Source organism: Astatotilapia calliptera, chromosome 6, assembly GCF_900246225.1.
Source record: "Astatotilapia calliptera chromosome 6, fAstCal1.2, whole genome shotgun sequence".
NCBI classification, from domain to species: Eukaryota; Metazoa; Chordata; class Actinopteri; order Cichliformes; family Cichlidae; genus Astatotilapia; species Astatotilapia calliptera.
Genome location: NC_039307.1, coordinates 35,443,751 through 35,456,448, shown reverse-complemented (window position 1 = coordinate 35,456,448; position 12,698 = coordinate 35,443,751). Strand labels below are relative to the sequence as shown.

Genomic DNA, 12,698 nt, shown 5'->3' with positions numbered 1-12,698 from the left:
GTGGGCATCCCTGCCTGGTGCCCCTCAAGAGACAGAAGCTGGAGGATGTCTGGTCATTTGTTCTGACACAAGCTGTTGGGGAATTATATAATATTTTTAACCAGTTTATGAAAGAGGATCCAAAACCAAATTTGTGTAAAGTTGCAAATAGAAATTTCCAGTTAACTCTGTCAAATGCTTTTTCTGCGTCTAAAGAGAATATTGTAGTTTCTAGGTTTTTACTGTATGAGTAGTCTATCAAATTAAGTAATCTACGTGTATTTGTTGATGAGTGCCTACCTTTTATGAAACCAGTTTGGTCAGGATGAATTAAGAGGGGGGTTATTTTCTCCAGTCTCTTTGAGAGAGCTTTGCAGATTATTTTAAGGTCTACATTTATAAGGGATATTGGACGATAGCTTGAGGGATATACAGGGTCTTTGCCTGGTTTTAGCAGGAGATTAATGTTTGCAGAATTCATATTTGATGGAAGTCTGCCCTTTTCTTTAATTTCCAACAACGTTCTGTAGAAAACTGGTGCTAGAATCGACCAGAATTCTTTGTAGAATTCTGCAGGAAAGCCGTCTGGACCTGGAGCCTTATTATTGTGCATACTTATCAGGGCTTCCTGGAGTTCACCTGGTGTCAGTGGTGAATCCAGTGCCATTGCTTGAGTGTCCAATAATTTTGGAAGAGTTATGTTGTCCAAAAACTGATCAATTTCTTTTTTAGATGGGTTTATTTGTGGTGAATACAACGTTTTATAGAAATCCCTGAAAATGTTGTTTATTTGTATCGGATCATATATTGTGTTCCCAGATGAATCTTGAACAGCACATATAGTTGTTTTTTCTTTATTTATTTTTAGCTGGTCTGCTAGAAATTGACCGGATTTATTACCATGTTCATAATTTTGTAGGCGTAGTCTTTGTACTAAGAATTTTGTTTTTTTTATCAATTATCTCATTTAATTCTAGTTTTGTTTTGCGTATTTTGTTCAATGTTTCCTGATCTTGGTGGGATGCGTAGGCTTCTTCTAGTGATTTGATGTTTTTTTCTAATTCCTGAATATTTTTGTTTTCTTTTTTCTTTTTATGTGATAAGAAAGAAATTATTTTACCTCTCATCACAGCTTTCCCTGCTTCCCATAGAACAGAAGCTGATGTTTCGGGAGTGTCATTATAGTCCAAATATGAAGTCCACTCTTTTTTAAAATATTTAATAAAGTCTTCATCTTTAAGTAGTGATATATTAAATCTCCAGTTTTTTCTTGGCGTAGTATTATTCTTGTGCATTAGTGTTAAAGATACAGGACCATGATCGCTGACAGCTATAGGGTGAATCTCAGTGTCTGAAATGTCGTTCAGCAGTGAGCTGCTGACCAAAAAATAATCCAGACGAGAGTAGGAGTGATGGACATGTGAGAAAAAAGTATATTCCTTACTGGTGGGGTGAAGGGAGCGCCATGCATCGCAAAGATCAAAGTCGCTCATATACTGTTTGATTATATTTGTGGACTGCCAATTACGCTGAGTTCCCGCTGTATTGAGCCTATCCATGTCTTCATTTAGTCCAAGGTTGAGGTCGCCTCCAAGAACAAGTGTGCCATCTAAGTGTTCAGAGAGTGCACTGAAAAAACCGTGAAAGAATGAGGGATCATCAACATTTGGACCATATACACTTGCAATGCATAGCTTTTTATCACGTATAGATAGTTTAATGATTAAGAATCTACCCTCTGGATCTATAATTGTATCGAGTACTGTGAAATTAATATTTTTATGTATTAAAATTGCTGCTCCCCTTTGTCTAGAATTATAACAAGCTGAGAACACATTGGGAAACTCAGGTGTTTTAAGTTCATTCGAACCTCTAAGAGGTCTGTGGGTCTCTTGTAATAGGACAATATCCGCCTGTAGTTTTTTGAGTTGGTTAAATATTTTTAACCTCTTCTCTGGAGCCAGCTCCATTTATATTCCATGTAATGAACCTCAGTGTACCCATAGATGTTTGTGTATAACTAGGGATGTATGCTGTGTGCGTCGCTTAGACAGGTGGAGAGAATACGTCACTTGTTCATAAATAAAGAGAAGGAGAGAGAGAAAAAAATGTGTGGCGAGATGCTCCCTGAGTCTGACTTTGTGTATGCATAGTTACTAATATGAGTAGGCTTGGCTTAAGTGTGTGTGTATCTTATATGACTGTGTGCGCTGTCTGACTGATGTAAATGTGACATGTATTATCTAACAGACACGCAACACTGAGACTTAAAACATCTATTGTGCTGTGTTTCACATATAAAACAGTTTCACATCATGAAGACGCTCTTCCAACACAGAGGCATATCTGAAATCAAAACAAACAAGCAAATATTAAAAAATTCAATGGAGTTCCCCCCTTAAACTGTAGAAAAGTGAAATGGAAATCCCAATTTAGTCTCTAAAGACTGTTAATTCTATAAAGCAAAGAGAAGGCAAGGTTTCAGTCTCCATCAGTGATGTTCAACAGTTCATACACTTTCATCAAACCCATTGTAACAACATCCACGGTACTTTCAAAACAAGATACAGCAGAAACAGCTTTCCAACACCATTTTTTAAATTTTAAACCAGCACTTGTAATGAAAAAAATCTAGTGATGTAATCTGAAAATCTGGAACTGTTGGGCTGTATGTTTCACAATACAATGAACTGAGCAGTTAAGCTGATCTCCTTTTGTCTCGACAGATCAGAGAATAAACAATAAAAGGAACATAACAACTTATGCACTCAAATAAAAGGCAAAGCAAATAACATTACTTATTGCCTGTGTATGTCCAATCTTTGAACACTGACCAACCCTTTTTAAAAGTTTATAGAAAGATAAGATTGCTTAAATTTTACTTTTAACTTTTGTGTGAGTTATAGTTAAGTCATGTGTGTTATGACATCACAAACAGATTTTTAAAAATATTCTGAAGACGAACATGTTTACAGACTTGTTGGTGCTAAAATAAATAAATCATCTGTAAATCACACTTATGTGCTGGCACGTGACTGCAAGCAGTCTTATGTTTTAGCATTTTGTGATATTAAAATGGTAAAGAAATGAACTGTAGCTGCTTTCTTACTGTAATAAGAGTCATAGTGGAGTAAGTACTTTCCCAAGAGTAGGCCAAAGACACTAAACCCATTACAATAAGAACCTGACTGTAAAAGATTACTACTCATCTTAATCAGAATAACCTTAAAAAAAAATAATAAAAACAAACAAACAAAGCCAAAACCTCCATCCTTTCAACTTTCCTTAGACCAACAAATCTTTGACCACCTTTATTAAAAGGCGCTGTGCAAATATTTTATTTTGAAAGTTTAGTGACTGCTCAGCAGTTCCCATGTTTCCCTCCCTGCAAACTGTGGATTTGGGGTCTGTCTGCAGCAGGAGACCACCACACTGACAAGTGTAGGAAAACACAAGATGAAGCAAGCAGCATCTGGACTTTCAAGTTAATAGAATTAGTATAGCACCTTTAAGAATAAGAACCTGCCACAATATATATGAAGAATAAAAAATATATATTTTAGCTCCCATAAAGCATTCAGAGAATGCAGCATTTCATATTTGACCAGTGAGAAGTATCCCAGTCACTGGTTCCATATTTGGGGGGAAAAATAAGGTGACCTGCTCACTGATTCTGGATCAGCAGCACAGCACAGGAAAAAAAAAAAAATCAATGACCCAGTTACTGTAACCCAAGAGTTAAAATACGACGTACCAAACATGTTAATGAAGTTTACAAAAACAAAGCCTAAAAACATATAAAAACAACATACTGTACAACATGTATACATATTCTATACAACAGACTGTAAACACAGCTATCTAGTGGTCATGTATTTTGATACAGTAGCTAGAATGTTAAGTGATGACTGCCACAAGCAGCTCCAACAGCAGAGCCAAACCAAAGCCAGGATCCTGTTATTGATTGATACCATTCACATTCAGGGAGAGCTGGGTGATAACCCCAGAGGTTAGTGGCAAGCGACACTGTTCGAATGGTTTAAAACTTATGTGCAAATTTGATTATTCAGATGATCAAACTGGAAGGAGCAGACTTTTTTTTCCCTGTTCAAATTGTAACACATTGCAACTGGTTATCAAGTCTGCTCATATTGCACTTGATAACCAAAATAAACAGCTAATCTGAGCTCTTTTGTTTCACCTGAATTAGTTGAAATCAATTCAAACAAATAAACTGAAGGACCAACAGTTTTCACTGATGGAAGCTAAGAAAGAAAAAAAAAACCCTATCATGCATGTTTGTAATAGTTTGTAAACAGTGCAGTAGACAAAGAAACTTTCTGACATTGGTTTGGCCGTACTGACTAATTTTTTCACTGCTATGCATCAAAAATGCTCTGAAAACAAACCAACCAAAAAAAAAAAAAAAGCAACAATAAAGTTAATACTGCCAAAGTCCTGTCTGAGATGAGGCGGTGTGGGGCTTTACACGGAGATCTCCTGAGAAGGAGAGCAACACAGCCTGGAATCTGAGGGCGAGTCCTTCTGAGAGATGGATGGAAGAAAAAGAGGTGGAAAGAAGGTGGAAGGATAAAAGATGTTAATGCTGGCATTCAATCATAATACTATTTCACCTATACAACCACCAATAATACAGAGGAATCATGAAAACCGCAAAAGCAGAATGAAACGTTACAAAAACAAAATGCGTGCCTTTATGAATTAATAAGTATTTTCTAATAACGCAATTACCTACAAAATTATAACCATCAGTGTTTAAAATGGATTCGATTATGATTATTCATTATCTGCTTCTTGTATTATCTCTGCAAGAAGCAGAGATAGTGCAGGTAGATGACGTGTCTAACTGGTGTCACCCATCCACAGCAATGGACAGTGGACAGAGGTGAAGATCAGAGAGCAGGTAGGGTGGAGTGAATGAACACATACGTCAAGGATGACAGAAGGAGAGCAGCAAGAGTTTACAAGACCTGGTTTGGAGACAGTAGCACTAACAAAAAACACAGGAGGCTGAACAGGAAGTAGCAGATTTTTATTGGGAGAGATCAGAATGGATTAGTAGTGAGTGTATGAGAGGGACATTTCCAGCTGAGTGGTTTGGACAAAGAGAGGCGAGCTTGAAATGGTTTAGACATGTGCAAAGGACGAATAGTGCATGTATAGCGCAATAGATGTTAAAGATAGAGCTGTCAGGAATGAGGAAAACCACAGAGAAGAGTCAAGTATGTAGTGACGGAGAACATGCAGACGGCTGGGATAGGGTGAGATGGAGGAAGATGATCTGCTGCAGCAACCCCTAAAGGGAGCAACCGAAGGAAGAAGAGACACGTCCTCTTTATAGTCTCATTTTTATAGTCACTAAAAGCCAAATTCATAAATGAAATTAAAACATGATTAATTCCACAGCCCAATTTAGTAATGAAGCCCAATATGCTTTGTTTACACTGATGGATCCGCATTAAAAAGCCCAGTCTTTTAGGTTGGAGAAGAGTAGATGAACTAGACAAGCAGATGAAATTCCCATTTAGACGTGACAGACTCTAATGCAGCGGTCCCCAACCCCCGGGCCTCGGACCGGCCGTGAGTCGTTTGGTACCGGGCCGCGAGAGAGGCTCAGGTGTGAAATGTATGGTTTTCAGGGTTTTTAATCGGTTTTCAGCGTTATTTTGTTATCGTTTTTATCGTTAACTCGGTTTTCCTGGGTCTTTTCACGTGTGTTATGAATAAATCTTTTTTTCGGTACCGGTACTAGTTTTATTTTGTTGTATTTATCCGCGACACCTAAAAGGCCGGTCCGTGAAAATATTGTCGGGCATAAACCGGTCCGTGGCGCAAAAAAGGTTGGAGACCGCTGCTCTAATGCACGTAATAAATCTTCATACATAGTATTAAAGATAGGAAATGAAAACACATTTAAAGTTAAGCCTGTGCAACTTCCTACAAAAACAAAAAAAAAGTAAATATGGAAAATGACAGTCCTAACACACAAAATTGAATTATTTGCAATAAACAGTTTTTCATTAGTGCCTGGAAGAAAAATAATTAATTAAAATTTGAACATTGACTTTTAAATATATATTAAGCAAAGACGAGTGGATGATGAAATACCTTGGAAACCTTCAGAGCTTTGTCTTTGTGAAAAGCAAAATCTGGGTTTTTTACTACCAGTCCTGCTTTTCCCAACAAAGGACTGTTCACCTACACACACACACACACACACACACACACACAGGAAACAAAAGTATCACTGTTTGACATGACAGAGTCCTGGCTTTAAATACCATTTAGCACATGATGTTATCATATTTCCAAGGAAAAGTGAAATTTTGGGATCCCCCGTTTTGTGGTTAATACAAAAATGTCAGTGTTAGAAAAACAAAAACAGACTTACTGCTTGTAAGATGTCGTTCTCTTTATCAGATTTTCTTACAGTTCTGGTGAGAGCATCAGGAGAGATGTGTCTGACTCGTCTCTCTGCAGTCAGCTGCTCACCTCGAGCTTTGCGCTGTTACCAGAGGAGCACGGGGCAACAGTAAGAGACAGCAAAAGTTACATATGGATATGTACAACTTCATTATTAGCACTAAAAATCAACCTGTAAGCTCTTTGATTTTTCCAGTAATGCCTTTTTTAATATTTATATAATATTTGGTGATCACAGGTTTTCTGAACTGTCTTCCTTCTTTTTGTTAATGCATATAAATTTTCATAAAAATCAAGTTTAATTATTAAACTTCATTTCTCAAGACTTCCCAGAATTATTTATTACCTTGATGAAGCCACCAAAGGAGCGGGAACGCGGGTGTTTCTTGCTGGGAGCTGGAGGGACCTGGCTGCCCTCATTGGTACGTGTCCCAGAGTTTGTCTGTTTGACTAACTGCACACAAAAACATCACATTACATTTTATTTCAAAAGAAACTGAGCTGTCAGATTTTAGTATAGTATGAAGACCCTTAAGCGAACCTGTCTAACAAGTTTCTTCTTCTTGGCAGAGTCTGGCATGTTGTGGTGGACGTGTCTGAAGAGCTCCTTCAAAGCCTCCTCTGTATATTGGTTAGCTGGTGACTGACACTGCTCCTGAGAGCCGGGGCCCAGAGCAGCTGCCCTCTTCAGAGGTAGTACTGTCCGCTGAGCAGGGGAGCTGCTGGTCGCCAGAAGCTCCAGATCATCCTGACAGAGCACAGGACAAGTCAGACTGTACACTTGAGGGCACACCGTTTGTATTAGAGCCATTACTGCACATTAATGCAGCCATTTATTCTAAATGCTTTTTAAGGTTTCACACATAATCACACTTGGATGTATCAGGTACAATTTGGGGCCTCAATTTGACATCAAACCTGCCCTGCTAAAACCAAACCTTAGCATAACCATCGTCATACTTTTCACTGACTGTAAAAAGTAAGAGGAAGTGAAGAAAACAACTTAAAAGTTGTCTTTTAGTTTTTATTGTCTTTTCAATTAATTTATTGTTCCAAAATTCAAAAGCAGGAGAAATGCAATATAATGTGAACTTGGTTCACTAACCTTGGTCTGCAGAGCCTTGGTCCCAATGAAATGCATTCTAGCGTATTCCCGCAGGTAGACTGGGGCCTGAACAACATACAGCAGAAAGATGTGCCTCACTAAACCAGTAACATGACATTTTTAAAACCCTGATTCATTTTCAAAATGTTCAGCTGTTAAGTCACACGTTTGTCTATAATCACCCTGAAGAGTTTCTGTGAGTGTTTGATGAGAAAAGCCATGCTGCTGTTTAGTTTCTTCAGATTGTCTTTAAGGTCACCAGCTGTCATCTAGAGCAGGAGAACAGAATGAAGAAAATATAAATCTTACCAGTGTAAAAATGCAGGTCTTTTAACCTTCATAGGATATTGTCATGAAAATGTAGACTCAATAACAAAATGTATTTAACAAGCTTTTCAAATCTCTGTAATATAAGATCTGATTACATGTTACATTTTTCCAGGTTTGAATCAGCCTCAATGTATTAATTTATTATTTTCATTGATGCTGCTTTTTTAAATTGCCCAAGTTCTAACAACATATAAGCCCCTCCAATAAAGACAAAATGTGGGTTTTTTAGTCTGTGTTACAAAACATGTGCATTCCCTTAAAATCCATCAGCATATCCCAAACATTTGATTCTATTCATGTGAACGTAGTGTTTTCAGTGGGATCCATCAGGATACTCGCCATCCTCCACTGCATGAATGACTGATGTAAAAACTATTTAGCTTCCAAAATGAGCAAGACACTCTTGATCTATAATTTGCAAAGTTTTTATTTCTTTTTCTGAGAATCTTTAATATGGAGTAAATTATGACTCTTACATGTCTAGGCCAGAGGACGTGTGGAGCAAACATGAGGGCCAGGTTGAAGGAGGACATCTTGTTCTTGTCCTGCTGCTTGGCGGTGTGGTAAAGCAGGTCCAGCAGCAGTTTGAGCAGTGAGCGGTTGGCCTGAGGTAGGAGCAGGAAAAGAAGCTGCAGGGCTTCAATCTGACGCTCCTTGTTGGGTATCGTGGTCTTGTTGCCTTGTTCATCAAACAGAGTCATGTCTAGAAAAAAAGTTATTTAAAACAGACAAAATAGATTAGAGTGGCTATGTATTAAAAAACACAAATGTTTCACCAAAAACATGACAGAATTATTAAATGAGAATTGTACCTCTGTTCTAAAGTGAGAAAATAAAGGTATAACCAAACGTGTGTTTGTTTATATTCCTACCAGCTATTTTGAGGTGAGCATGAAAGTGTCTGTGTGTCAGCAGGGGCTCCGGCAGCTCTCCCAGGAAAGTCTTCAGCAGCGTGGCCGCATCATTGGGATGGAAGTCCCCAGACTCCAGGTTGAAATCAGCCCCACTGTTGAGGAGCTCCTTCAGGGCCTGCTGTCGAACACTGTTTCCAGGCACCCGAAACAGTCCCTCAACGTGCAGATCTAAGTGTGCAAGACCAGAATAATCGAATGTCATCATTCTGGATCAGTTTACGGATTCACCATTCCTGGATGGCATCAAAACAAGTAACACAAGTAAATAAAACAAGTAAATAAAAGTCAGATCCGCTACAAAAAAACTGAATTCAAATGTTTGGCACTGCAGAAGGAAAAATGATTGTCCCTCAAAACAGATCATTTTCCGAATTGTACAGAAATATTTTGGATTTAGGGCAAGTGATGTTAACCAAGAACAACTAGCTTGCAACAATGAACTGAAATCCCCAATGCAATTGCATTCCACGTGGCCAAAGATGTGTCCACTACTCACACAGAGACACAAAGGCTTCAATAAAATGGTCAATGTACTCAGACAAAACAGACGTTATCCTGTTCTGTAATTATTTTTCCGAAAATGGAAATACTTCTACTCTATGCAAAATGATCATGGTAATCGTTTTGCACATAATTGTGCAACCCTATTTAATATGGCTGATTGGAACAGTTAATGCATATGGTGCATACATTCAATTTGAAAATATGCTGACTGTTAAAGTCTTTTAATAATCACCACATTTAGCAGGATATTTCAAGCTTTAAAAATAAGTCAGTTTTTTCTTTGCGCTTGCACTCAGTGTGTTTTGTCAATGTATCTGAACAGTATGAAGAAGTTGTGGCAAACGTGTAGTAAGAGTTAACATATAGTACATATCAAATAAAATTTGCAGTGCTAAACTTTCAAAACTGATTATCTTGTTATTCTGCTCTGAATCCAAAAATGTACTGCATGATTGTGACCTCAGGAGAGTTTGTCTAAAAGAGTGCACAAACTGAGAAAGCCTCTTCACAAATGAAACACGGCCAATGTTGCAGCCAGTGTAGTTGCTTTCTACATGAGCGAAGAGGACACGGATGTATTAACAACTGATTAAGGAATCTGCGAATATCATTTAAATCACTCACTTTTACTCAGGTAATCAATAAGCTTGTACATCTGGGCCATGCAGCTTTCTGTCAGACAGGTTCCAAACACAAGGCTCTTATCTGTGAAAGCATGAAAAAGGAGATACTAAAAATTAAAGACCTCTCAACAAATTTGCATATTCTGCATGCGCTTTCAGTTTTCACCACAGTCGTAACCTAGCTGAGTGTCTGACCTTTGCGTTTAAGAAAGTTGAAAGAACGGAAAAATCCTCCATTTCCGCCTGTTGGGGTCTTGGGGCTGTCCTCTCCCAGAAGCTGTGCAAACTCTGACCCAGGAAGATCAATTAGTCTAGTAATGTTACTGAGCACCAGCTCCAGGAAAACATCTGGGTTCTCATGGCGGAGTTTCTCAACAAAAAAGTCTGGGTTGAAGATGACTGGTGGTCGGCCAGCACGAGAAGCCCCAGGAGATTCCTCATGGTTGATCACCATACTATACACTGTATTGCTGAGGAGGAGATGCATAAGGTTAACACATGTATACAAGTGTGAGGAGGACACTTTACATTTAGATTTAGCACTTTTATCCAAAGGGCTCTGGAATTGGTGTCTCATTCAACTATTTGCTGATACACCCATAACAGTGAGTCACCATCCAAGGTGGCCTTAACTATGTGGGATTCACAGTTTCACCCAAAGAAATGTTAACATAAACAGCAATAAGGTGTACACAAACTGTCTTATAGATCTGATCTTCAAAATTCAACATCTCAAGCAAAGTTTGATAAGAACTTTAAGACAGTAAGCTACGGCAAACAAGATTACTTTGTTATTTAGCTCGTTTTACCCTCTGAAGAAGCTGAATGCATACACAGACAGTGATAGCGTGTATATTATAGATGTTAACCTAGATCCATTTTAGCTGATGTGAAGTAGATCAGCCCAAACACATTATGTACATTCAAGCAACTCAGCTAACATTGCCAGTGCTTTATGTTCCCACTAGTATCCGATAATATTTTTAGACGTAGCTATACATTTAAATTGCTCCAAAACTGTAACTAATATAATGTGTGGGTGTTTTAAACTGCATTACGACGACGACAAGCTGATGACACGCTGCTGTGCCACTACACTAAAATGACCAAGCTTGTGAGTGGCAGTTTATCACTCTCATTAACATAACGCGTTTTCAGCAGTTTAAAAACTCCATAGTTCAGCAATAAGCGTAAGAAACTCCTCGTCTATGTTAATACCAACAAAATATAAAAAATCTATTTCGTTTTTACCTTCTTTTTTCTGTGTTTTCATCTGCAGCTTTACTTGTAGCCATGTTCAGTTTGAATGCTCGGCTGTTGTCTTCTGGGCACCGCCTACGTCGTCAACCATTGGTGGTTGTCGAACTCGGGGCGTGACACGAGGGCCATGATTTGCATGTCTCTTACTATGATTGGTCAGTTTGAATGTAGGGGTTAATAGAGAGGAAAACGATATCAGTAAACAAACAGAGCTGAATGAACTAAATATTCAGCTCATTCAGCTATTATATATCCGCAAATTTTACACAAAATATCAGCCAGGCGTCAATTCTTTTTTTTAAAAATTACAGTTACTTTTGCGTTGTCAAGTATGACCTTATTATTAATAGTAGTAGTAGTGATAGTATTAGTAGTAGTATATATATATGATTTAAAATTGCCCATAGGTGTGAGAATGGATCTCTGCCACGACAGACTGGCAACCTGGTGTACCCAGCCTCTTGTTCTATTGCAGCTGGTATAGGCTTCAGCCTACAGATTGGGTTCTCATTTTTTCCAGATGATTGGGCACCGTGGAGAAGAAGAGAAATTTAGTTTGTTGTGAAGAAGTTATGTGGAGCAGTTACAAAAGTTGAAAAGTGATCATATAAATGGGGGTTTAAATTTTCAACTGATAAGACTAAAATAATGTTTTTTACGAGGAAAAGAGCTGGTAATAGTATCAACCTCAAATTAAGTGGACAAGAGTTGGAAAGAGAACAACCTAAATTTATTGTATTTTGGTTTAATGAAAGGGTGACATGAGCTGTAAATATTAATAATAATAATAATAATACACACGTGCATATTAAACATAATGAGGAAGTGACAGAAATTCTTTGAAAACCATTTAGTATTAGTAGTAGTATATATAATCCAAAACCATTGGATTATTCAGAGCAGTATTATATCAGTGCTCCATATAATTCTCCATAAATGGCAACAGCATGTAACAGCTCCATATAATTCAGCAGCAGGTACAAGTCTTCATAAATTCAACAATATCCATTATCAGTCTCTAAGACGCTCCATAAGTGCATTTAAACAACCCCGACAGCAACATTACAGGAAGTGATGAAAAGAAAGAAAAGAAACGCCACTTCCATGGCTGCAGGTGTATCAAATAAAGCACCTAGGCACGCAGACTGCTTCTACAAACATTTGTGAAAGAATGGGTTGTTCTCAGGAGATCAGAGAATTTGAGCGTGGCATCGTGATATGGTGCCAGCTGTGCAACAAGTTCAGTCATGAAATTTCCTCGCTACTAAACATTCAACTGTTAGTGGCCAAAGGGATCACCAACTTTCTGCAGAGTCAATCACTACAGACCGCCAAACTTCATGTGGCTTTCAGATTAGCTCAATAACAACCGTAGAGAGCTTCACAGAATGGGTTTCCATGGCCAAGCAGCATCCAAGCCTTAAATGCAATGCAAAGCACCGAATGTAGTCCCTTCTATATCTAGGGTGTTCTGTATAATGTTTGATCATGATTATACTTTTTTTTATATATTTTTTCTACAGTAAAAAAGTGACCTTG

General features: G+C 38.1%; 1 protein-coding gene across 1 annotated transcript; it reads right to left on the bottom strand.

Moving 5' to 3' along the window:
- Positions 1-2,240: 2,240 nt before the first annotated feature.
- Positions 2,241-11,267, bottom strand: arhgap19 (Rho GTPase activating protein 19). Its single transcript, XM_026171938.1, has 12 exons — positions 11,151-11,267; positions 10,095-10,369; positions 9,901-9,981; positions 8,731-8,940; positions 8,335-8,561; positions 7,711-7,797; positions 7,529-7,594; positions 6,965-7,171; positions 6,770-6,877; positions 6,392-6,505; positions 6,109-6,198; positions 2,241-4,524 (listed from the first exon to the last, which is right to left on the bottom strand). Exons 1-12 carry the CDS (start codon positions 11,192-11,194, stop codon positions 4,465-4,467), a joined length of 1,569 nt encoding a protein of 522 aa, XP_026027723.1. The 5' UTR covers positions 11,195-11,267; the 3' UTR covers positions 2,241-4,464.
- Positions 11,268-12,698: the final 1,431 nt, after the last annotated feature.